Here is a 27592-nt window from a genome sequence, read left to right on the forward strand (position 1 = left end):
CTGTCTGAGACAGCTTCCATTTCATCATGTCCTGAGAGCTGCATACCTGAAGAACGAATGAAGCCGGGTGTGCATCTGGCATCCACTTTGCTAGGAATAACTTCTTCCAGCTTAATGCAGAAGAAGCACTTAAGCCTGACAGTGCATTTGTCAGAGCTTTTAAAACATTCATTGCTAGCAGTGTCTGACCTTCTGTCGTTCGAATCTAAATTATTCTGTATGAAAGTTTTCATGAGTAGCAGCAGCACACAAAAGGCTGGATTCATGATTGTTAATGATGTGGCCACGTGAATGACTTTAGGTTGTGAAAAAATGTGAGGCAGTAAATGTCGTTCTCAGTGCAGGCACCTTAACTACACCATAAGGGAAGGAATGAAAGGAAAGGAAAGTGACAAAAAAATGTTTTTTAAGGAAGTAAAGGGCTCAGTAACTGCTTCACTTCTTGGTGGAGATAACTGGATGTGATAGAAGGGAAGAGGGTGGGAATAACAGGAGAAAGAGGTTTAGTGGAGTGGCTTCAAAATAATTTTGGATGTCGCACTGATATTGCACTTATATCGCACAGCACACTAGGGTCTTTTGCATTTTGCCTCAATCAAAAGGCAGGGAGGTCCTGTGCAGGTACAGTAAAACCTTGTTGGTACTTTTCTTTTTTTTAATTTGGGTGGGAGGACATGTTATCTGGGAAAACATATAATCCAAACTGCCCAGTTTTGCACAAAGGCATCTGTGAACACACTATAAAAATGCTGATTTACATTTCTTGGCACAAGTTCTGAACAGCTCCTTTTCTAGTGCTCGCAGAATTCAGTCTGCATTTGCCTTGTCCTTAGCAATGGCAGAAACTTCACAACGCATTTCATTCGTCAACGGCAATGGCAAAATTAGCTGGGGTGTTTTCCTTATTTTTTGGGATGCTTTGTGCCCTTGCACAAATGCATCATGGGAAAGCGGTTGTGGTCGCAGCGTTCTTGCTGCTCATGCTGTGTACCCTGAGCCCAGCCCGCTCTTATCTAAGCACATCAGTGTAGTTCTCGGATGCTATTAAGCACTGCGAAAATGCTGTTGCATTTGTTCTCTTCATGTTGTGTCCCCGTGGAAAGGGCTCTCTGGTACTGTTAGTGCACTGTTATTTTTTTTTATGCTTCTTCTATTTGCACATAGGCACTGCAGAAAAACTGCAAGAGCAGGGGACTGCCACTGCATTCCCACCCATGTCGTGTGACCCCAGCTTTGGTCCACTTTTATGTTCTCATATGTACAGATGGTCGCTAGGCCTATTACTGGAGTAGAATTTACAAGAATTTTCAATGTAGCGTCCTGGCAGTCTTATTTTCCAGGAACGCATTAATCAGAAGAAGAGTAGTGTGACTCTATGGGACATTGTTGTTGCCCATGATTATAAGCATATGAACCAGGAAATTGTATGAACATGAAACGCACCACCTAGGGTGTTTGTGATAGGGTCCCAAAGAACTGTGGTGTCTCAACTCACCATACATTGCCTGTACACTGCAGACACACTTGTGGGCTTGTTATGATCTCACCTGCTGTACTGTAAGCTGTATGAGCATTTGTGCACACTTTCCTCCAGTGTTGACGATGCCAGTTGTCTTTAGCATGAGTGCATGCCTGAATTCCATCTGCTTTATACCCTTTCGTGTGTAGCTGGAGGAAATCAAGAAGAAAACCAGCATGTTTGGAGCAGTCTCCAAGGATTTAGATGCCTACCGAAGCATGGACCGTTCACAGGTACTGTGACTAATTGGCCTAGTGCTAAAGTACTTGTAATATGCCATTTAAATTTTATGGCAATAGGTGCCAAGATCACTGATGGGCATTTATGTTTTGCAAAAATCCTGTAAGGAACAGCCTGCTTGATAAGCATTAGTTCTCATGAAAGATAGCACCTTACTTTTTTTTGAAATACGGAAGTGGTTCCCTAGGGTGATGTATAATTTTTGCTTAGGACTGCAGTAATAAAGTACAGAGGCATTCTTATGCAGGTGTAGATAAAAAAATTGGAGGGGGGAGTATGATGTGATAGCTTAATGTGTTAATTCCAATATATGCAGAAGGCCATTCTCTACTTTGCATGCATAGATCCCTGGTAGTCCTCATACCCCTCCTGGCGCAGATGTGCAGTGGTTAAGCGATGTGCCCCTGCCCTGTGAGTGCAGGCGCTGCCAGCGGTGGGCCTTGTGCGCCCCAGGTTGCTCTTCCCGAGCGACCAATCATTAATTTAACTGCCAGCTGCCACAGTGGGGCTTACTATCCAGTGGGCAGGCTGTGACTACGTCGCAAGGTTACGTAACCTAGGTAGCCCATTTGCCTTTTCGGTTGCTCTCTGGGGACCACCTGCTAGAGCCATGCCCATGATTTTTTGCTCACAACACTGATGAAAAAACCATGCCTACACTAGATTTTCTGGTGAATGGGGCCTTTAATGCTGTTGCACTAATAATATTGCTTATTATTCTTGCTAGTTCAGTGCCTTATCAACTGTCAGCGATACGATACAACACTGATTGAAACAGTATATTTCACTGCCTCTGACAAGTATGCAAGATGTGAAATTGGGTGCACCATCACTTATTATTTCGAAGTACACTTCCAAGACCCCTGGTATAGGGTATATTACATGAAAGATTTTGTTATACATCTGTAGACGGTTTTTCTATGGCATTCTTGAAATGTTTTGAGTTGGCATGGAGCATGGCTTCAGCGGGAACATCATTCCTGTTTTTCATGATCTGGATAAAAAATGAGAGATGCGCAGTAGTCTATTCATGAAACAGATAAACGCTTTTGTTGTGGCTTATCCTTAGCACAGTCTGGTGGAAGAGAAAGATGACGGAGCTGGATATAGTTATGAATGATAAAATTTTGTGGAACTGACAAAGTCTTGAGAACAAGAGCAGGAAGGTTAGCTTGAGACTTCAAGTTAAATACATTTGTGTAGTAGCTATAGTTGAAGTAAATGAACTGGGCAGCTTGGCTTTCTTGTCTCACACTCTGGAGGCCCTGGTTCTGGGTTTTATTTATTAATGCTTCTGGGATTTTTCGCTCACGGTCAACCCTGCGGACGCCGACGCCACCGATGACACCAGCTTTTCTGCGACACGGGGCCCTTAACGCTATTGCGTTAAAAAGTCGCCCGATTCTGCCCATATAAGAGCAAATAGCAGCACCATACAGAAGTCATTTCAGTTTGCTAGCTATGCTCTTTGCACGTCTTGCAGTCTGTCGTCCATACCGGTGACAGTACCATATACGACCACAATTAAAATACAGTCATCTTTCAGTCAAAGAAAAATAATACAGACCAAATTGGAAGCCTGTGCCAAACAAAACTTACGTTCAACGGCGCAAATTTGAATGAATACAAACAGCAGACACAAACGTATGCACCATTTAATACACAATGTATGCAGCACTATGGCATCATGCATATAGTGATGGCCATTTTTTTCTCTATCTCTGAGAAATCTGCAAAATGAAGCAAGAAAAACAGAATGCAGGCTGAAAGTTGATGCACCTTAAACAAGTATTCTATGGGCTACAAAAGCAGATATGCACACGCAAAGGCAAACTTATGTAAAGAGCAACTTGGGTGACAAAAGAAAAGACAAGATGAGCGTATGCTGCAGATATGCAGTTTCAGGTTGCAGATTTTCTTCAAGTTGAAATCCCCTCTCGCTTAGAGGCTTGCACGAGCCTTGGAGCAAGCTTCAGCAACATGTTATCAAAACACACACAAAAAAATTAGTTCTACTAAGAAAAAATAAAATGTGCATAAACCAACATACCTTGACGACGTTGCCTACGGAAACCCAGGGATGAAACAGAAGGCTGCAACAGCTGAAACCATGAATTAAGCGCAGCCTTCTGTCCTGCGCCTTCTCACAGCACAGTGAACGCTCAAACATTCACGTTACGCCCTTGTAACCATCCTGGGAGTTTTATTTTCCTGTGACTAAGTGTGGGGATAGACTGCTTAGAGCCAGGCGGGAGGGGTGACGTCTCGAGGTAGGTGCGGTGGCACGCCACACCCATGGTGCAGCAGGCTGAGCATGCGGCACAGTCCGGCGTGGGAGGCGAGATCAAGGCACGATTAATCCGGTGGGGGAGAGTCAGTATAGCCACGCGAACACTGCACAAACTATACCGCTACAAGAGGATGGCTGGGAGTTGAAGTAGGCAGAACAGGCTAATCCATGGGCACTCGCAGAAAGCGAGTGGTGGGTCTCCAAAGGTCCTTCCCGCCTATGACTGTAGTAGAGGGCCACACTGCCACAACCAACGTGCTGCAGTCGTCGGAGGCGCCGAGGACTGCAGGGTGTGTGCGAGACGTCGCATACTGCCACTTCGCTGCCGTGAACGCCGCCTCGAACAGCGGCATCAGTAGGACCGCGCAAGGAACTCGCACTGCGCCGCCACTGCATCAGCTCCAGAAAGAATGGTGTAGGCACGCCGAGGTGCGCGGAAAAGCTGGCGTGAATCCCTAGCTATGAAGTCCAGTACAGCGCAGTTGGCGCAGTGTTGAGAGCAAGAACTGCTGCTCACTGGGGCTTTTTGCTCGAATGGCTGAAGCAGCATGAGTAAGAGTGCGAGGAAGCCAGCGAGGAAGCCGGGTGAGCAACAGGAGGCCATTACTACACTTCAGCTAGATAGCAGCGCAGCGAGGAGTGCCGATAGTCGGAGACGCCTGGAGCGACCACCACACAATGTTCAAGTTGGGCAGCAGCAGGGAAAATGCTAGAATATGGGAAAGGTGGAGGCTGTCACTTTCAGCGGCGCGATGAAAATGCATACCGCTGTCACCTGCCTGCAGCATGGAGCTGACGGTCCATGTGCGAGAAACGTATATGCCGAGAGAAATGCGTGGTTAACCGCTTCCTTTGGCTATTCGAATGAAACTGCTGTTTGATCTATCAAAAAACTGAGGGGGCAATTTGGCTCTTTAATGTGCTGCAAGGCGAAAGCCTTTCCTGGCGCACTGTTTGGCATTGAGTGCGAGACTGTTTGTGCTGTACTAGTGCTTTATTTGACTGCACACTATGACTGCACATTACAGCTACACACTTTGACTGCCGACTTTGACTGCTTCTTTACCATGACTCTCTCTCTACTTCGATGAGTTCGGTTGTATCCATGGCTTTGTTTGCAGTAATGAGGTATGTAATGTGGTCACCGACGGACGCCTTACACCCCCTGTTGGAGTGGACGACAACCATTTTATCAGTTGTCGTCTGCTCCAAAAGGGGGCGTTAGGCATCCGTGGGTGACCTCATTACTTCAAATCCGCGCACTCTGAAGTCGTAACCGTTTCGACCAACTGAAAAGCGTGACACCTCTGCTGACAACCTTTTGTCGACAATCATGAGGCATTAACGGCTTTCGCCTTAAAACGATGAGTGCAAGAACAAAACCTTCTCTCCTCGCAGCTTGTGGCACAAGGGAGAGAGAAAAGAGAGCGAGCAGACGATTGTTATTTCTTGTTGAAAATCATTGGTCCCGAAACGTTATACCCGGTCATCTTTCTGGGGCCAAAATGCTTTGATTCGTTTTTGTTGTTGCTTAAAACTTCCGAAAAATGTTCCAAGACCTTTAGCGGGAGCGCTGATTCTTTGCTAGTGTTTCTATGTCTTGCCTCTACGGTCTGCAAGCGTTTGATAAATGTTTTACTGGGACTGGGACATTCCATCCTTCTTGGGCGCACATGGGGAGGTACGTTGTTGCTAGGTTACTTAACATCCATAGATCATTCGGAGTTTTCATAGCCCTCCTGGCGGAGTGGTGCCACAGTTAAGTGATGCACCACTGCCCTGCGATGGCAGGCGCTGCCATCGGTGGGGCTTGTGCGACGCAGGTTGCTCTTCCCGAGCAACCTCTAGCAGTCAATCATTCGTTTAACTTCCACCTGCCATGGTGTGCGGTCTGCTCACAATCTGTTGGGCAGGTTGTGATGGCGCCACAAAGTTATGTGACCTAGGTGGCCCACCTGCCTCCTGAGTTGCTTCTATGGGGATTTTTTGTCTATTTTTCACCCACGGTCAACAATGCCGCCAACGGATTTCCTGTGACACCAGCTCCTTAATGCTATCATGTTAAGATGTTTGAAGAGTAAGCTGTTTCTCGTATAGGGGTGGAAACAAGTTGCACTAAATGAAAGGTCATGCAGCTGTTAACAAAAATGTTGGTGTTATTTTTCTATATGGTTAGAGCAGTGTTAGACCAGGTGATGGAGAGAAGATTGAAATCACCAAACAGAAGGATGAGTATGTTCAGGTGTGTTGAAGGTGTCGAGTGCAGGCTTTGTGGAAATTATAATGACAAAATGAAAGTCAGCATCTGTTGGAAGATAGCACCTACCAGTAATTACCGGTGAATAGGAAGTGTTGCATGACAAGAATAAAATTTCTAAGTGGAAATTTAATTCCATAGCAGAGCACTGTAGGTGATGATCAGTGGCAACGAGGACACCGCCCTCACGCCGTTTCATGTGGTCACAGCAGTTGTTCATATGCCCCATGAACAACCACTGCAGAGCAGTGATGCATTGAATATGCAATTTCTAAATGGCTTTTGGCTGTTGTCTACCAATCTTGCCTGGGCGACAATATTGGGAACGACCTAGCAGTCCCTCCACCAGTTTGCTTGCTTGATAGGCACATCTTGTGTCGCTTTATCCCCATATAACTAGAGGCCCCATTGTGCTAATTTTTTCTCATACACACCACACATTTTCCAGTATTCGTACAGAAAGCTCTGTGCATACATTTTGGTTAGGAGAAAGTCAAAGCAGAGCAAAGAATGGCAGTGTGCTTTGATACTCAGGCTCACCATTGATGGTGAAGCCAAACAGGAGGCAGTACACGGTTCACATGTATATCTTGTGGGAGGGCTGAGACAGCCAATGTTTGTGAGGGAAGGATGTGCTGCCAAAAGGCGACGCCATGTAGCTGCCAAATGTCATTCTGCTCGCAGTGGTTGAGCATGCTCAGTGAGCTGGAGAGCAGCACCTTCTCTTTGGGTGGATTAGCCACAGCACACTGGGCTACCACCTGCTGGCATGCAATGCTAACCAGTACATGCCCGTTCACTTTCAACAGCTTGACCATGAACGGCAACGCCTTCAAGCAAGGCTGAACAGAATGAACCCGCCAGACCTCTTGGCCGGCAGGCTCATCGAGGAGGCCTCAAGGAAGCTTGACGATGTCTGCAAGCACCTTCAAGATGTGGAGCGGACCCGTAGGGTACGAAGGAATTCGCTGTATTCCTATGTTTATGACGAAATCATTCATATAAGATTTTTCTGTGATGCTGAACCAAGGCCGAGGTGTTATTTTGGAAAATAAGTGAGTTGCCAAGTCACCAGATCTTGTAGCTTGTATAGTTTTAAATTTGCTTCTGTCTTAAGACTAATAAATGTGCATAGGTCAAGATCTGAAAGCTAATTTCACGCCCTATGGCTGATGAACATATTCACGGCAGATGGTTATGTTGCCACTTCTTTACAGGGAACTGAGAGCACGCAGTGCTTGAAATGGCCCCTGCGACGTAACTGTGATCAGTTTATTTGCCATCAAGAGGGCTTAACAGAGGTTGACATTTTGCAAACCATGGGCAATTTCAAACAAGCATTTTGCTAACAAGCAATTTCAGCCTATCATTATTCATGAGCAGACAAGTTTTTTGATGACAACGTGAATTCATGGCACGCTATTTGACAGCAAAGAGGATGCTGTCATATAAAGAAATGCCTTCTTCTACTTTTCTGGTGCTATACGTCAAACAGGAGGATGAGGGTAAAACATATGTAAAGAAACAAGACAAAGAAGAGTTCCATGCTTTCTATTCTTTGAGGGCTATGCGCACAGGAAATCTTAAATTGTCTGCCTTAAGCTAAGCAAGCTGAGTACATTGGCTGTCTCAAAATTTTTCTGGTTTTATTTGTGCAGATTTTTTTCTCGAATCCTCATAAATGTTTGGATTTGTTCAAGACACATTGTACATTGTTCTGGTTGAGCTGCTGCTTGAAATTCCGCTTGCAGGCACAAAGCAAACTGGACAGTCTAGTTCAGAGTCTAGCCTTACTCACAGTCCGGACCCTCCATTGGATTTGAGCAAAAGAAAGGGTGTAACTGGCTCCATTTGTAGGTGGACTTCTCGACCGTGCCATGAGGGGGAAAGAAAACAACCACAACGTGGACTAAAAGTGTTGCCAGCTAGCATTCGTGCTTGTCCTTTTACTTGTTCCTGGTGGGAGTGAGTAAAAGGACAAGCACAAATGCTAGCTGAACACTGAAGCTTTTAGTCAGCGTTTGTGTTTCTTTTTTCCCTCATGGCACAAACGGAGCCAGTCATGTGCCTTTCCTTTACTGAAATCTAGTAGAGGATATAAACTGTCAATAAGGTTTTGACTTGGTACTAGACTGTCTAATTTGCTTGATGCAAGTGAGTCTTGGTCTTGGCTTTGGCGTTTTATAACCTGTCTATAATAGTTGTGGAACAGACAATGGTGGGGATATGAAGGGCTGTCGTTCATAGTTTGGTTTGGTTTATGGGATTTAACGTCCCAAAGCGGCTCAGGCTGTGAGGGGGGCCATAGTGGAGGGCTCCATATAATTGCGACCACCTGGGGTTCTTTAACATGCAATGACATCGCAAAGTACATGGGCACTTAGCATTTCGCCTCCATTGAAATGCAGCCACCACGGCCGGGATGGAATCCCCGTCTTTCGGGTCAATAGCCGAGCACTATAACCGCTGAGCCAGCGCAGTGGCCTGTAGTTAAAGCTTGATTGTTTACTTTATATGCAAAGGAAAATCTGCAATAAATTGTTATGCATTGTTGGTTTACTTTCATCATTGGCTTTCTCATGAAAAGTATTTGCAAATGATGCGAGTGGTTCAAGTTTTATAATGAGCTTTTCTTTAGTGGTATAACTGGCGTTTAACTTTCTTGCTGTGCTTGGCCATTGCTGTTCATGATGGCAGAAATATAATATAGTCATTAAGTTTCAATTGCAACCTTATGGGACTTAGAGATTTTGGTGTAGAATTTGGCTGTTGGCAGCAACACCTATAATTAAACTAAATTAAATAAAAGATGTACATTTAAATTATGCTAGTTGCCTAATAATAGAATTCTAACCTTGCGGGACTTACAGAGGGATTTTCATGTAGAATTTGGCTGTTGGCAGCAACACATATAATTAAACTAAATTAAATAAAAGTTTGCATTTACATTATGCTAGTTCCCTAATTTTACTAGAACTTTTGTGTAAAAAAATTGTTTCTTGCTTGGCAGTAGCAATCGGGAGATTTTTGAGAACATGAGAAATATTTGCTTGGCGAGACTCTTCTTTCAACATTGACTTAATGAAGTATACACTTTCAAACAGGACATGTGGCTTTGTTGCATTGTGGTTGTTAAACTGCAACAGTAGATTCGTTTCATTAGTTTTTATGTGTATGATGCCCATAATTTCTTGTTGTTGATCATGACCATGGGAATCTTTACTTTTATGCTATGCAGTCACAAAGTTTGCCAATACCACTCTTTCTGTGAAATTTTGGAAAATGTGGTACAGTAGTATAGCTGAAAGAAAAGTGCACTGTGTTAGGCCACAGCGTCAACTGTGCCTGTTTCTGTTTTCTCATCATAGAGGGCTGGGAAAATGACTGACAGCCAGAAGGAGCAGCAGTTCAATGACACGGCCTTCACCCTGAAGCAAGTGTCCAGATACTTTGCGGACCTGTTTAACAAGTTTGTTCCCCAAGGTCATGCCACCATGTTTCTCCAGAAAAAAAGACGACATGGTCGGGCAAGTACTGATTAGTGAACCTGAAGAATGTATTGTGTGTTATGTGTGTGCAGGTGCAGTTGAAAACCTTTGTTGGCTAGGAGGGCCGATTTGCATAGCCTGTTTTCTCAAGCAGTAAGGAAAGTGGCCATAGTGCTGGGGGACTGGATCAGCAGGCCACGGTCTTTCTCTTGCTGAGTTGAACTCTGCTAATCCTTCACTGGGAATGAGAACCGTAAATTTCACCTCTTTCATCTACACATACTCATCATCGCCATCACTCTTCTTTGCTCTCAGCAGCGCGCACTGGGTCTACTGGGCTGTTCTTGGAATAAAGACACCCTTTCAAGTGGTGGCTCACAATACAATCAAACCTGGATATATTGAACTAGAAGGGGTCTGGAAAATATTTTTGTATATCAATGATTCTATATATAACAAATGGCCAGTAAGTAAGCTTATCCGTAACACAAAAGCAAGGATACTTTTCAACTGCCCTAATTATGCGTTCTTTGCATTGACATGCCACATGCCAGCGCACCGGCAGCGCAATGCTCGTTGAGTGTTTCGAAGCCTAACCTGATTCGCATCGTGGGCGGTTCGTTAGAACTAGCCACTGCCTATCATAATGCACCTAAACCTACCACCAGTACGCTATCAGTGTAACAATCGCTTAATTACACTGAGGGGCAGTTGCTTTCAGCATGGAAAATTAGTTCAATACACTGAAAAGTGCCCTGTATTCTCCTCGTCGCTAAGTTTCACAGCCAGCCAGCAGCTATAGTGCTGCCAGCAGGTGCCTACTGCCGAGCAGCTGTACTTTTACAAAGGATTTTTTAATAGGGATAATCTCTGTGTTGGATATAGTCAATAATTCGAAATATCCAAGTTCAGTATATCAAGCTGGACTGTACTGATAAAATAAGAATTACAATAATAAGGCAAAATCGTAATAATTAACCGAGGGAGATGCGCATGTATATAGCACTAACACTGACAGCATCTTTTGGTGGTCTCGTGGTAATTTTTTTTATCACAGAGAGAAACGACCTGAAGCTTTTGGCAGGCATTTCAAAAACTATCCGATAGAAGACGGTAGCTATCACCGAAACACATCTCCGAGCCGGCACCTTGATCACATCGGGCAGCCTCGAAACCACGGAAGAAGCCACCATCGCACTCGCAACAGCGGGCATGGGGGTGTCAACAATAGTCAGTGACTCCAAGGTTGCAGTGATGAACTTTGCCAGGGGTAGGATCTCCCCACTGACCTGTAGACCACAACGGACAACCACAAGATACTCATAGTCTGGACACCTGAACATGCATCCCTGGCTGGCAATGGAGCAGCTCACAAACTGGCTCGAGATCTCGCTTTCCGAGCCAGTGGGCATACCTAAGGCTTCACAAACAAGGATCGTCTTGTGTGTTGCAGAGAAATCACACAACATTACACAGAGCTAAGTACGCCCCCACCCCCCCCTCCTGCTGCCGGCCACCTCTTGGAATCATCTCCAAACTCATACATTTCCGAACCCGGTTATATGCAAACTTTATTATCTGGGACAATATTCAAATGAGTGCAATCTATGTAGTGATAAAGCGGTTCTCAACTGTATTCTTTGGGGAATGCCCTCTTGCGCCCCTGGCGGAAAAAAAACTAGGTCTCTTGACCAATGGGAGGCTCTCCCACTCAGCTCTGATCCGGAGGCTAAAGGTCATCCAACTGGTCGAAGACGCCTCCAGGAGCCAAGACCTGCTGGCCGTTGTTTAGGCCGCCCGTCTAAAAAAAAATAATTGGACTGTAAAACTTTTATTTCCAAATTTTACAGTCCAGTTATTATTATATTTGTTGACCTTCAAGCTACTCACAAAGCTTACTTGTTCTCATGTTTTTATTGGCAATGCCAGTATAGTGTAACAGTTGAGCCTTTGTTTTAAAAGACGCAATTTTGGATTTCATTCACATTGTGTATATATATCGAGAAAGCTGCATTTGATGAGCCATAGCCTTCTGTCTGTTCCTGTTGTAATCTTTGCATTTTTCCCATGGCACATAAGATGAAAAAGTGTTTGTTTGTTAAAAACATCATACATATTGCATATTTAAAAAAGGTGCTTTGTCATCAGGTGTAGATGATTTATAGTCACTTTCTCTTTTTCAGGGAAGGACCGAGGAGGAACTGTATGAAAGCATTGAATTGAAGGTTGTATTGATTCTTTCATTTGGTACTCACTTCCGAATTTGTGAACATTGGCAGTTTTGTAGTCCTCAATAAAGTTCATGAAATTTGGGAGCACTTCAAGAAAAGGGCTGAGTCGGGCTGACTGGTCCATCTTGATAGAAACTGCAGAACAGCACCAACAGATGGGAACAGCAGAGAGGAAGACACACTTGCAGTGACTAGCAACCAAATGATTTTATTATGACAGGGAAGGCAGCAATATAAAGAAAACATGGCGAGCAAAAGCACAAAGGAGCAGTTATATCATTCGGGAAGTACTAATAATGGGAATCATCTGTGACACTGTATGCTACTTTCCAAATGTTGATTTCCAGACTTGTGATACCTCCTGATTGATGATAGTTCCCAATTTACGATTATTCTTTTGTGTTTGCTCGCCATGTTTTTTTTTATACTGCTGCCTTCCTTGTGGGCATGAATCATTTGGCTGCTATTCAGCACAGGTGTCTGTCTTATTCTCTCCCATCCCATCTGTTAGTGCTGTTCTGTTGTCTCCCTCATTGGAAAAGATGTCTGACTGACACTGATGGTGCCGGCTCAGCAGGTTGGCGCTAAACTGAGTAAGCGCTGTGGTCTTAAAGACAAGTTTACCAGCTCTTGAGCCTGACATACTCGTGTGTAAAAGTTTTTCAAAAAGATATGCAGCGACTTTACACACACACACACACACTCACTTACTTTCATCTAGAATTTGGTGTCCTCACGAAAAATCGCTTACTGGTGCTGGAGAATTGCTGCGCATTTGGCAGGGCATTAGATTTGTGGTGTATACCTTATTCATTCATAACCACATGGGCATTGAAACTCCCTTGAAATTCCCTTCGACGTCCTGTGGACGTTCATGATGTCTACAGGATGTCCGAGCTCAACAAGATGGTTGCTCATTTTAAAAGCCAAGTAGTGAACACCTAATTTCTTAGATAAGTTTCGCATTCGTTTGCTTCAAATATCTAAGAACGAATAAATTGGCATAGCTTGGTTTGATATGTGTTTGCAATTGGTGTCTTATGAGGCATTCAAGGATAGCGCGGAAAAATGTGGGAATTTAAAACTGCATGCTAGTTTGGTGACAGCATTACTGAAGTCTTCTTTGCTTGACTGGTCTTCCCCTTGCAACAGGCATCGTTCAGCTCACGAGGTGTTCTCCAGACTGTCGAGTGCTTCTCTGGAGGTCAGCAGACGGTGGTGGCATTGTGCTTCATCTTGGCCCTGCAGAAATGTGATCCTGCCCCTTTCTACATTTTTGACGAGGTGGACGCTTGCTTAGATACACACCATCGACAGTGCCTTGCTGGTAGGTGCTTTCTCAAGTTTTGGGGAGGAGAGTTAGTCGCAGTTTATTCGTTCGTCGGGCAGACAAACCCAGCTGCAATACTGGAAGTGCAATGACTACAGCAGCACTGACTGACAAGAAACAATTGGTTTCTAGTTGGGGGCGAATTTATGGAAAGGGAAGTGGAGGAGAGGTCAACCTGTCCCCCCCCCCCAAGCAAGAAGTTTAACATCGGAAAACCATGCATCAACCCTAATATGCATGGTTTATATGGAACCGCCCCCAGCTGTTATTTCCAAGAGGGATTCATAAATCTGCCCATTCCTAGTCAGCTGCCTAGTCAGTGCTCCTATTTCAGTGTTCCCAGTTACTTTGCTCGCTGGTATCAATTAGTTCTATCTGTAATGGCATTAGTGTTTTGTGTCATAATTCTAACACATTTCACCGATGCCAAGCACACTTGCTGCAACACTCTTTGTACGCTTTATTCAAAGCGTCTGAGCAATTCACTGCTAAGTGCTTGAATGATGATGCTAAAATGCACATATTTGAACACTTTCTACTGTAGGTATACAGCATGCTATAATGTTGATGAAGCAGCGTACAGTGCTATCTGCGGTCACAGTGCCAAGGTTAGAGAAGCAGGTGCACTGGTATTGCTCTGTTACTGAGTACTACAGCAGTCGATTCTACAGCTTTGATTGGAAGCATCCGGTCTAAGGTATCCCTGCATAATAGCTGCACCTATTTTTGCAGTGGCAATACTGCACTGGGAATTAAACTGTTTGACTTCATAAGTGTGCCAGGAAAGAGAGCACTTCCCACCCAAGATGAAGTGAAGAAATGTTTTTTTGTTACATCGTGATGTTTATTCATGTGTAAAGCATGTGAGTTCAGTTCTGTGGGGCACAGTGAAGGTCAATGGAGTGGATCATTTGTTTGGCATACCTGAGCTCCCCAGCTGCCTTGCATGTTTGCATTAGTGTGGTACCATGAGTACTGCCACTGCTGTGAAAACCTATGCCTGAAATGCTAGAATCGTGGCACGGAGGCAAAATTAAGATGTGATTTCATTTCTCTGTACTTTAAAATTATTTTACTCTGAATGATTTCTGTTATTGTGCTTTGAGTATGCAGGATAAATATAATTAGAAAAACATAATTGTGTTTATCTTCAATGCTTCTAAATAAACATTAGGAAGCAGGTGAATCTTGTTTGCCCTATATGGGCATATTTCTTGATTCTCTAGTGTACTGCTTTATGTAATGTAATGATTTTTGATGATGATAATGGGCTTTTACGATGCAAGGGCATCCTTGGCCAAAGAACATCAAACACAGTGTAATGTTTTTTGCTGTATTGCAGTTTCAGTATGAATTATCTGCAAACTTATTGCACCAAGTTGATTGTTGTAGTTGAGTTGCAATTTATTGAGTTAATTGAAACATCCTGATTTTTGAAGTTTTCTGGAAGGCAAAATGGTGTACTTCAGCTAATTACTCTTGCTTTGCTAGTTAACCTCGCTTTGCCTTGGCCCTATTCGTTTGTCCTTGAGTGGAAGAAGAGCATCAGCAAACTTCCTGTTTCCTCTTTCCACTCATTGATGGGTGCCTTTCTCTCCTTGGACAGATGTGCTGGAAGAGTTGAGCTCCAAGAGCCAGTTCATCTGCACAACATTTCGTCCAGAGCTGGTATCTAAAGGCAAGGTTTTCAAGGTGACACAACGTCAAGGAGTAAGAAACCATTTTCCCCGTATATCTTGCATGTTTCTAGAGTTGGCATGATGCTGCCTGCGCATATTGTAATATATTCTACTACTTTCACCATCATCATGGAACCGCAGTAGACTCTCTATAACACAAACTTGAAGGGACGATGCCATTTTGTGCATCTTATCAGAAACTTGTTTTATCAGATATATCAGTACACTAGGTGTGTCAAAGTATCTATTACATGGGTGGAATGAATAAAATTACCATGCAGTGAAAAGATAATGGGATAGAGAGCATTACGTAATCAAGTGAGCTGAATAGTGAAGGTATGAAAAAGCTCACGTCATTCCACTCCAAAACAACATTGTACTGCAGTTTCCTTTTTTAACCATTTCTTTTTCTCCTCCTTCTGCAGTGATCACTACAGTATTTTTTTTTTTCTGCTTTTCGGTTTCCCTGGCGGCTTCAAGTGCACTAAAGGTGCCCAGCTGGCTAATCATGATGTACAGACTCTGAAAGCACATGACCATCTTATTCTCTTCCTTGTCCCACTCTTTTTATAGTGTGGCTGTTTTAAGTATACGAGCAGATGCACCTTACGTCTTTCCTTCCGCTGCTGGTAATGGGGACTTGATGCTGATATGTGGCCATTTCAGGTCTCTGCCCCTTGAAAACCCTTGCTGTAACGCCACATCAGTTTAAAATTCGGCTTTCATCTGATTGCATAAGTGCCAGGCCGACTAGCAGGTGTACTTTGTGCCAACACGATTTTTAAGGCGAAAGCCTTTAATGCCTCATCGCTCTCAACAGAAGGTAGTCAGCAGGGGTGTCACGCTTTTTCTAGTCAGACCAGAAAAAAGATCTTTGTACACGATGGAATTCAAACCATCATCTTTGTTTCGCAGCCGAGCGTGCTAACGGCTACGCTACTTCCTGGAAACGCATATGTAGTTCTCCTTGTCTAGGACGCTGGAGAATGTTTGCAGAAAGGCGACGAATCAGACGGATGCTTCCCAAATGCCCTCCAGTGTCTCCAGCATTTAAGATTCACAAACAACTGTGTACTTAATTAACATCTTAATCACACATCAGTGACACAAGCAGCAACACCGCGCTAAAGGCTTTCGCTTCACCGCACTTTAGGCCAACAAAGTATCCCCCTGAATTTCCTCCATGCTAGCAATGCTAAACAGCCAGCAATTTTTTTTGTCCATTGGAGGCAACACATGGAATGTGATGTGCACGCAACGCTGAGGTCTGGCCACATCAGATCGCTGTGTCGGGCACAGGTTGGTCCGACAGAGTTTTTCCTTCCCTGCCCGCACTCGCAAGAATGTTTCTGCATATCTTCGCGCGCAGGCGCGGGGAAGCTACCTTGCGAGGGTGAGCTGAAGATGTGGGAAAGCTCTCTTATGTGGTACACATTTTCTAGCAAGGAAGCGTTCTTTCTATTTCTTTTTCTCTCCTCGAGAGTAGCCCGCAGACGGTTCGCAAGCACCATTGCACAGCTAGAGTTGCCGCGGGTCAGGTCACTGCAAAAGTTTGTCTGAACCGAAGGACGCCCAAAACACTTCCTCTTTAGTGGATTTAATACGAGAGCATCAAACGTGTCATCAGGAAAAAAAATGCAACTTCGGCCACATAATTCCTAGGACAGGAGTGGATGTTACGAGACTGGAAGTGACAACTATATGTTTCAATGTATCCCCACTACATTTGTGTCGCCACCTTGGACACCTTCGGGGAAGCATCGTACCCCCAGCTAGATGACCCGAAGAGATGTCTGGTTTTGTGCAGACAGGCATCTGAGGGTCCGCATACACAGCCATGAAAGAATGACACAAAACTCGAATGTAAAGACACTAACAGTCTCTAATGCTGTCACATTGCCAGCACAATGTAATTAGTTGTCCCTGTGAGTTTTTTTTACATTCAGTCTGTGGGAAACCAGCCAAACATTCTCTTAATGTTCGTCTTATCTTAAATTTCATCTTAGCCGAGTTTGTCGTAACAGGAGTCAGCTGTATGCATGACAGTTGTCAGGAGTTGGGTAACATATTTTGTGATGCTTGGACAAACATATGCCAACTCTGTGAGAAGCTTTGTGGCATCTAGCGACATTTAAGAAGTGTGACTCACCAGTGTGCCAGGCATGCATGGCCATTCACACTGGGCGTGACTGCAAACAGCAGTTGTACACCCTCAAAAGAATACGTGTAGTTCTAGTTTCTTTATTGCACAGTGAATTTTTAGAGTGAATGAACTGTAGTGGCAGTAACCTATGACTGTCACTCTTGATGCATCACAAAAGTGGTCCATACAAGTGTGAGTACGTGCATATCACCGAGAGCTAGAGTAGCTACAGTTGTAGAAAATTCCCCACTCTCTATGTGGGATAAGGGCTAGGAGGAGGCGTTAAACCTCATGGATCATGTTGCTTGTGAGGCAAGTTATGTGGTCATAAAATTGGCTTTGGAAGGTAGTGATGTGACGTATGCTTAAGACTCAAAGTTTTTAAACACAAGCTATATTATTTTTTGTTGATATATAGTTGGGTAAAAAAAGCCACTTCCTTTCTTTCGACCACAAGAAGCAGTACTTAATACTTATTTTCTTACAAAAGTGACGTACCTCAAGTATGGTGCCAAAAATATAAGACAGAATATATATACTTCACAGTAAGCAAGCTGCATTGATATATTTTTGTCTGCATGGAGCACATTGGCACTGTTGCAGTGAGCTGTGTGATGTTAATCTAGGGCTGTGACGATCATGATTTCAGGTGAGCAGCATTGCAGAAATAACACAGCAGGAAGCCCTGCAGTTACTCCAGGCCAGACAAGATTGAGAACCACACTGGAGGCACACACATTGTCATGTTGTTCTAGTCGCCACCTACTGCTTCATTTTTGCTTCCTTTCCTTGCCATCCTTGATGTTACATTTCTTGTCTAGACAAAAAGCTTTTCGCTTTGCTTATTTGCATTTCTCGTGTGTGCATGCGTGACAAGTGACTGTTACTACATCCATGTTGGGCATGTACATATATACTAACATCTATTCTGTGATAACTGATGCTCTGCCCTTTATTACTGGTGTTCGAAGCTGCAGCAGCTGTAGCTATCACTGTGTTTGTCCACTTAATTTATTTGCTGTAAAATATTACTTTGCTATTGATGTTCGAGCCAATGGCAATTCAGCTTCTACTGAGCAACAGTTGTTAATGTTTGTTAATGTATATCCAGCATTTTTTGCTTTCATTGCATTCATGCCAATAAGGAGTCTCTGTGTTTTAAGCAGTACTCTGGTATCCTAGTCATTATGTCTTGAAACATATATGTATCCCTATGGACATCGATATGTTAGACAGCTTTTCCATCACGTTTTAAGGTACTTTTTTCCAGAGGTGTTTTTTTAATCAGTAGGCTTGTGTGTATTAACAGCCTTGTATCTTCAGCATGGCACCAAGTTAGAGAGAAAAGAGAGCATAATGGACATGAATGAATGCACACCCATGGAAAACATTAAAAGTGTGGTTGCTCAAGGAACAATGAAAATAGCAATAGTTTTGTGTCAATCAGTGGAAAGCAGAAAAGACACAAGACATGTTTTGAACATATCAAACAGAACAAAAAAGAACATGTGATGGTCTTTGTATTTTGGAGAGCTCTTTGATGGCATGTGTTACAGTGGTATTCTCACTTGTTGTTTTAAATTTTTAATTTTGCAGCACTTTGATGCTTTTTCCTGGCAAGCACTTATTATGTAGGTGCGTGTATGTAAAGTTTATATTTTACAGGATTTTGCTTTCAAGTCACATGCACCTATGTGGTATTCATTATACATGCCCTTGTTATTCTTGCTGACAAGCATCTGTTGCCTTGACATGCATCTATGTGGTGTTCATTATACATGCCCTTGTCATTCTTGCTTGACAAGTATCTGTTGCCTTGACATGCACCTATGTGGTGTTCATTGTACACGCCCTTGTCATTCTTGCTGACAAGCATCTGTTGCCTTGACACGCACCTATGTGGTGTTCATTATACATGCCCTTGTCATTCTTGCTTGACAAGTATCTGTTGCCTTGACATGCACCTATGTGGTGTTCATTATACACGCCCTTGTCATTCTTGCTGACAAGCATCTGTTGCCTTGACACGCACCTATTTTGGTGTTCATTGTACACGCCCTTGTCATTCTTGCTGACAAGCATCTGTTGCCTTGACATGCACCTATGTGGTGTTCATTATACATGCCCTTGTCATTCTTGCTTGACAAGTATCTGTTGCCTTGACATGCACCTATGTGGTGTTCAATATACATGACCTTGTAGTTGAATCTGTTGCCTTTTAGTGACATGTACCAATATGGTGTTCATATGACTGCCCTTACATCCAGTTTTTACTTTCAAGAATTTTATTCCTTTTGAATGAAATTCATGGTGTTCATATGCCTTGCTTGTGATATTAGCTTTTCAAGTTAGCTTTTTGCTTTTACGAGATTTTAGCGCTTGTCAGTGATGTTTCACTGATATGGTGAAACGCCAAAAAGATGTTATTTTATAAGATGTTATTGCTTTTCACTGACATGCAGTGATGTAGTGTTCCTGTACCTGCCCTTATATTAAGTTTTTACGTTCACAGCATTTTACACTACTCTCTGTGCAATAACTTTTGATTATTGTTGCTTTTATTGTTGACTAATAAAGAAGCTGTGCACAGCAGAATTTTGCTTTGCAGTTTCTCTTTCTGGTATGTAGCACTTGTTACTGGTAGTGATGGAGAAAACTTTATTTGGAACAGAGGAGTTTGGGACACTTAGGTCCTTGGGTCCCCGCACGGCCCCACTACACTCGGACAATCATGTCCCTCATGACGCTGGCAGCCCGGCATACGGCAATGGCTTGCTTGGCTGGGTCCTCAGAACGCAGTAGGGTCTCCCAAGCCTCTCAAGTGGTAAGATGCTCCAGGCCCCGCGGGAGAGGATCCGCCGGGCAGAGGAAAAGGATATAATCGAGAGTGGCTTTGGGGTGGTGGCAGAGGGTACAGGAGGGGTTTGTCCGAGGTTCTCTCAACCAGGCACTGGCGGCTTCCGATCTGGGGTTCTCGCAGGAGTGCAGGCACTCATTCAGTGAAATGACACAGGCCTGCAAAGCCGAGCGTCAGCTCTACCCCCCACCCCTCCCTCGACAATTATCATCAGACACTTTGGAGGCGGCTCTAAACACACACTTTACCCTCCCCTTATATATGCTCGCGCTATCACCAAGTCCACACAAGCTTGTTACTGTGCTTACTGCTGCTGAAGTACTATTACTGATGTTGACCTGTAGCCGCTGTTCAAATTGGTGGAAATGATAGTTGTAATGATTATGTTTGGACTTTGCAAAGTGCTCTTAGGGCTTCATGCCGACACTGGCAAACGCAGCCTGTATGGATGCAAACTGTATCATGAGTGGACAGTTTACTTCCACACAGTTCCTTCAGTGTAAATTTGAAATCTTATCAAGGACACATTCATAGTTGCAAATAAAACAGTATTAGCTGTTCAGCTACTACACTGTACATTGCAACCTTTAAAAGCTCTTCTTCAGAAGAGATATAGGGAGCGAAAGCTGTGAATGCATTTTCCGATATACTGTTACACACACGAGAAGTATAAGGTTATGGAAAAGGACTATATCTGTCGCTCCAATGCGTCAAATTCAATCCAGCCAGGCTGATAAAAATAAGCTGTAAAATTGCGAAGTTTAATTAGCTGTCATAAAAATGCCTTGGTTTACGGTTTGAAGACTACATTCATTTCCTTTTTGTTGCCGTTTTGCGGTTGGCTCATGCGTGAAGCTCGTTCTCCTGTGTATCTTGTGATTACGTTTCAGCTGCCGCTGCTAGTTGGACTTAGTTCACCTACGGTCGCCCAAGCCGTGTGTGATGTCTGCATTCACTCTTTCCAGCGCCCATTCATTTTAGTCAAGGTGGGGTTAAGGTGTTCACTCAGGCCCACTCCTCAGAAGTAATTTTCTCTCCACAAGTTTAGTGTACCTGTGTCGATCCATAATGGTGAGCCCATATACATGTGCCACGCACATCGTCTGAAACATTTTTTACAGCAGTAGCTGTTAGGGTGAAGCATGGTACTTGATCCTATAGTGCCTCAAATCTATGCACTTTGACAAACTGTGCATATGCAAAAATGCAAAAAATGGGCAGATAATCAGATAATCTGATGCAACGATCCTGCATAAGCAGTGGTGTTTTTGTTTTAATGCTTTTACGATTAAAGCTGTTCCAAAATGATGCTATTGTTTTTGGCACTTTTTCAATTTTGCCGTGTCCAAATGCCCAAACTTGCGTCAATTTCATATTTCCTTTTGCTCACCTGAGCTTGCCGTAGTAATGCATTCACCTTTCATTTCATTCACCTTCACTTGACTCACATGGGCTTGCCACAGTGTTATTTGTGATGAATGACTTAGTCGAACATTTGGCCGCTGCCAATTCCCCACCCTACCTGGGGGCAGGGTGGGGAGGTGGCCGGTGCTTCTGACATTTTTGCCGTGCTAAAGAGTTGTACTACTGCTAGAAAGTTGTACTACTACTAGAATTGAGGGTGCAGTATCAACACAAGAAAGGGAATGTGGGCTAGCAATAACGCTCGATCAATCGGTCGCCATTATAATCGCAATCGCAGTGTCGTTTTTGTTGTGCCTCTTGCATCAAGGTACCAGAGCACGTAAATGACGTGAAAGTTCTAGCTAATATGTGCTTCCTGCGGTTACTTTAGCTGCACTCCAGGTTGCTCACTAGTTATGCCTTCGTTGGCCATGCATGCAGACTACTGTTGTATTTATTTTGACGCGACAGCGTTTACAGCTTGTTCAGTCCAAAAACTGTTGGCGTTGTAGTAGTTATGAGCACCTCGTGTCAGAAAAAATCGTATCATGCCAACCATTTGCCGCAGAATGTTCCGGATGGTGCCATACGAATCGGGGTTTTGCGCCGCATATACTTACTAGTTAAGTCAGAGCCTATAGCTTGTGGCAGGGATTCGAACCAGCGACCTATAATCAGGGGCTGCGTATCATGTGCGGCTCCATTGTCCATCAAGATAAGTGAGACTGTTACTGCATCATTTCCTTTCCTGAAGAAGCCGAACAGGCGATGGCATTCGTAGACACCCTGGCAGCACTGCAAGATGCTGTCGCATTCCACTATTAATCCACTAATAGCGTCACCTTTTTTTTTTCAAGCGGCAACACTGGGAATTTTTTTTGTACCTTTGTCTGTATCCGGCTCCTGCATTCTGAACCAGTTTACTGCTTGGCAATGGGTACACAGCTTCGTGCTTTTGCACAGCACTCACTCTACATTTCATATTTAAATCAGCGTGCCAGTGAAGTTTTCAAGGAAGCTGAGGACCGCAACCGTCAAGCTAAGGATAACACGACAAGCCATGGTCGGGCCTCTGTCGTAGGCAAATGCGGAATCGCTACCGCTATAGAATCATTGCTGCCACTGCTTGATGACAGAGGAATAGTAAATAGCTGATTTTTGAGGGTCAATATCCTATATAGTGTTCTCGGAGCGATTCGCTTTTCGCGCAGAGTGGCAGGGTGGCAGTGAGCGCATGCGGCTCGCTTGCCAACGTACCTGTGGATGTATGGATGGAAAGAACTTTATTTCTGACAAATTTAGTGTTCTTGACCCTTACGGGTCACTGGATGCCATGGTCAATCCTTGGTCCAGGATGCCGCACTTGACTGCTGCCATCATGGCTCGGCGTATGAAAAATCGTTGCGCTTCCTTGTCCTGGCTGGCCGGTAAGTGCTCCCACTGTGTCACACGCGGGTGGTCTATTCTGGGCTCTAAATCTGCCTTAGGGCAGGTCCATGTGACATGCTCTAGTGTAGGTTTACCCTGACAACACGGTCATTCATATGCATTTGTGTAGGGAAAATCTTGTGTAGTTTGTGCAGGTGCGGGTACGTACCGGTTTGTAGTCTGCACCAGCCTACCGCCTCCTCTTTGGTGAGCCTTTTGTGCGAAGCTGGGTAGCGTTTCCACTGGCCCCTGTAATGATCGAGTATGTCTGAGTACATGGGGGTAACAGGGTCAAAGGTGCCCGTGGTGCAAAGTGTTGAGTCTGCTCGGTTGACGTACCCTCAAGCTAACTCGTCTGCTGCCCCATTGCCCCTCATGTCCGAGAACCCACACTATACTATGTTTAGTGTTTATGTGTCTTCTCGTCATGTGTAGAATATGATTGGCGAATCTGTTGATCCTGCCTCATGTGTAGTTTCTGCATGCTTGTTTGGAGTAACCTGTTGCGTTTCCGTGCGATATTGCCAGAGCAATGGTGGCTTACTCAGCTGCCTCTATGCTTGGGTTGTTTATTGTTGCGCTGGTTATTTCTTTCCCTCCTTCGTCAGTTACAACTGTGATCGTTTTGCATTGGTGTTGGTACTTCAATTGCTGCATCTGTGTAGACTACGCTAGGATTGTCGCTGATTAGTGCTCGGACTCCGGCTTGTCGTCTTTCATGGTGTATATTGGGGTCCATGTGTCTGGGTATGGGTCTTACCCGGATGCTGTTTCTGTCTTCATTATTAATCTGTTCCTGGTCTTTTTGTGTGCCTAGGGGTAGCCCTAATTTCTCCCTTAGGTGTCTTCCCGTCTGGTTTGAGTGAGTCTGTCTAATTGCGCACTACGTTGGGCTTCTCGTAGTTCAGTGAAGCTGTTGAATACTCCGAGTGCCATTAGCTTTTCGGTTGGTGTTGACATTGGAAGTTTGAGCGCCGTTTTGTACGCTTTGCGTAGTATAGTGTCGATTTGTAGAATCTCTTGCTTGTTGAGTTTGTGGTAGGGGAGGCTATACGTCACCCTGCTCGTGACAAGGCTGTCTATGAGTCTTAGGGTGTCCTGTTCTCTCATCCCCATCTTTTTACTGCTGACTTTTTGCAGGATTCTGGCGACTTGCTCTGTTGTATTCATAAGAGAGGTGATGGTTTTGCTACATCGTCCTGTGTTTTGTAGCCACATTCCAAGCACTCTGACTTCCGTTTTCTCAGGTATTGTCTCGTTTCAGAGTTTCGTAAAGAGACCGCGTAGAGAACTTATTCCCTTTTTAATCCTTTCATTTTTAGAGTGACGTAGGAGTGAAGCCATGTCTACTGTGGCAGGTGGCAGTTAATGATTGGTCTCAAGAGGTTGCCCGGGAAGAGCAACTGCATCGCACAAACCCAACCGATGGCAGCACCTGCCATCGTAGGGCAGAGGCTGTCACTTAAACGCTGCAACACTGTGCCAGGAGTTGTGTGAGGACCCCCAGGGATCTATGAATGTAAAGTATACACTGTTAGCAAAAAAACACCCAGAAGGGAGTAAATGGCTTGTCCTCTAATGCACACCCAAAAGGAGGTTTTATTTACTCCATATAAATGGAGTATTTTATTTATTTAGATGTACAAGAGAGTAAATTTTTTACTGCCCAAAGAAATGAAGCCCAAAAATAGCATCATATGTTTATTTATCATTATTCAGGCTCATTCTTAACAGCAGTGCCAGCGGCGGAAATGGGCAGTATCTTCGAGGGCCGCCGGCAATACAACTTGGGAAACTGCACTGCCCTAATATGACCACGCGTCATATATTTCGCCCTCTGTAAGCCCAGCCGCGGCATAGGCGGGGGCGGCAGGAGTCATCTGCTTGTCGTCTGCTTTTGCTGTACGATCGAGCTTTGGTTGGATATATATGTTCGTAGATTAAAGGGCAACTGACCAGGACCAGGACATGTTAGAAAAAAAAAGCCCACTGCATAGATGAGGCATAGAAGATAACCTCTGAAAAATCATCATCATCATCAGCAGCAGCAGCAGAAGGCCTCTCCCATGTCTCTCCAATTAACCCTGTCCTTCGCCAGCCGCGGCCACCATATTCCCGCAAATTTCTTAATCTCATCCACCCACTTAATTTTCTGCCGCCCCCTGCTACGTTTGCCTTCTCTTGGAATCCACTACCAGCGGTTATCTTTCCTTCGCATTACATGCCCTGCAAGCCCACTTCTTCCTCTTGATTTCAACTAGGATATCATTAACGCGCGTTTGTTCTCTCACCCACTCCGCCCGCTTCCGATCTCTTAACGTTACACCTATCATTTTTCATTCCATAGCAAGCTGCGTTGTCCCAGGTGGAAATTTCGCAAGTGGGACCACTTTATTGGACATGGGACCACGTGACAAACGGGACCATTAAAAAAAAATTGAAATTTTAATCAGAACCATAAAATTCGATATTTCAGTTGGTTCCAACTGGATTTTGAAATTGGTTCCAATTGTGTCTATTATTAAGGTGCAAAAGAAAAACTGATTTGTGAGGACACACGAGCATATATATACATCACACAGAAGACATAAGTCAGATTAAAGAGAATTTTATTGATTCATGTTGTCTCGGGGACTCCCGTCCCTCGAAAGAAACAGTGACACACAAACAACCTAAGTCCGCTGAAGCGCGAGAAACACACATGCGGGGAGCCCACCAAAGTTCGGGGCACAGTCACAAAGAGACACCATTGGCTCATGTGTATACGCATCCACAGAACACTCTTTTGGTTCCATATATATACCCTCCTTGTGAGACTTACACTGGGGCCAGTAGCGCTTGCCTATTGAACGCAGTTATTTCATACAATTTCGACCACAGTTATTGAGCAAATGATGAATACAATTCAGTAGGTTAAGCTGCTGACAGCTCTATTTTAAGCATCTATATCATAGTTCTGCATTGTTTGTCTAATATATAAATGTCACATGGATCATGGTTCCACATTGATGCTTATCTGTGGCCACTTGCAGTTTAGTGGTCCTACTTTGAAAACCACTTGCTTTCGAATGGCACCACTTGAAAGCAAGTGGGACCACTCGTAAAAACCACTTGCTTAATTGGCACCACTTGAAAGCAAATGGGACCATTTGTAAAAACTACTTGCTTTCATATGGTGCCACTTGAAAGCAAGTGGGACAATTTGCAAAACCACCAGCTTTCAAGTGGCACCGCTTGAAAGCAAGTGGGGCCATTTGTAAAACCACTTGCTTTGATTGGTGCCACTTGGAAACAAGTGGGGCCATTTGTAAAACCACTTGCTTTGAAGTGGCGCCACTTGGAAACAAGTGGGACCATTTGGAATCCCACTTCATATTTTTACCGGGGCTATAGAGCCATGCACGCCCCGAAAGGCTGTAAAAATTCAAATCAAAGCACGCTAGTTCTTTCCTTCCACATGCAAACGTCCTCGTTCTCTACTCTGGCTCGTTTGACGTCATACAGTATGCTTTCGCTAAAGGCATTATCCATTGGTGCGTCGTTTTGACTGACGGGCGAAGGGGCGTCGCGTCGTCTGCTCGTCAGCGCCTTCCGTTTTGGCACATGCCTACAAGCCCGCATGAAGGAAAAAAAAAAAACTGAGTAGGGAGCATCTGGCGAAAGGCTTGAACCCTAGTCATAAAAAGTCAAAAATAGTAAAACGGAGAGAGTGATCAGTTCCCCCCTGCCGTGATCACGGCACTAGACAGCCCTCAGCGCGCGCGCTTCTTCCTCAGTTTATTTTCCGCCCAAAACAAGGTTTTAGTTAGTTGTGCCAGTTCATGTATGCTTCAGCGTGTTCTGTGCGTATGCCGTGTCGTGCGTAGTAGGCCCTTCCCAGTAAAAAAAAAAAACCATTGGAACCAATTGGACATTCCAATTGGAACTAAATGGACATCCCCATTGCTTCCAATTGGACTTCCCAATTGGAACCAATTGGTTCCAGTTGTGTTTTTAGCCCCCGACCAATTGGATCCAACTGGACTAGCCAATTGGACCCATTAGGCCAGGCAGTTATTTCACCCAGAAAATATTCACAAAATATGTTACGTTCATTGAGAAAGGTAGCTAAATGTTTGAATAATATGCTCTAGGATCTTGGATAAATATTTCTACAACTTAACACATTGTAATGTGCAAAAACAAAAACTCATTTATGAGGACTGCAGGAAGACACTCTGCCTAGTGCCAATCAACATTTTTCTACGGAATTGAAATTAACATGCTTTTATGGAAATCAAACTCAACAGACACACATGCATCACACACAAGCAACACTGCACATTCAGGCACTAGTAGCATACATTAGCTCAATATGTACATCCAGAGAACACACTTCTGCTACAACTTATATACCCAATTTTTTAGGCTCTCATGCTGGGGCCAGTGACGCTTGCCCACTGAGTGCAGTTAATTTAATTTCAGCTCCAGTGGTGGTGTAGGTGATGAGTACAATTTATTAGGCTAAGCTGCTGATAGCTCTTATTGTAAGTACCATATTAGTTCTACCTTTTTCGTCAAACATGCAAACATTCATTGGATAAATTGGGTGCAGTTGGGCGAACCAATTGGATGCAATGGGTAAGACCAATTGGGCTCACCAATTGGAAACCCAAATGGTCCAATTGGGTAGTCCAATTGGACCATCCAATTGGAACACCATTCCAATTGGAACCAATTGGAAACC

At 44.1% G+C, this 27592-nt stretch overlaps 1 protein-coding gene across 1 annotated transcript in view; it reads left to right on the forward strand.

The window, feature by feature from the left end:
• The window catches only part of LOC149371966 (structural maintenance of chromosomes protein 3-like), a 67638-nt gene extending 47935 nt beyond the window's left edge, over positions 1–19703 (forward strand). The window contains exons 25-31 of the mRNA XM_089581446.1: positions 1669–1752; positions 7116–7259; positions 9675–9833; positions 11978–12019; positions 13178–13352; positions 14962–15065; positions 17827–19703. Of these exons, the coding sequence (XP_089437572.1) occupies positions 1669–1752; positions 7116–7259; positions 9675–9833; positions 11978–12019; positions 13178–13352; positions 14962–15065; positions 17827–17892 (774 nt within the window). The 3' untranslated portion in view covers positions 17893–19703. The remainder of the gene's footprint in view (positions 1–1668; positions 1753–7115; positions 7260–9674; positions 9834–11977; positions 12020–13177; positions 13353–14961; positions 15066–17826) is intronic.
• Positions 19704–27592: the final 7889 nt, after the last annotated feature.

The sequence above is a fragment of the Amblyomma mixtum genome, chromosome 1 (assembly GCF_055824585.1).
Source record: "Amblyomma mixtum isolate Tamu chromosome 1, ASM5582458v1, whole genome shotgun sequence".
Lineage (NCBI taxonomy): Eukaryota > Metazoa > Arthropoda > Arachnida > Ixodida > Ixodidae > Amblyomma > Amblyomma mixtum.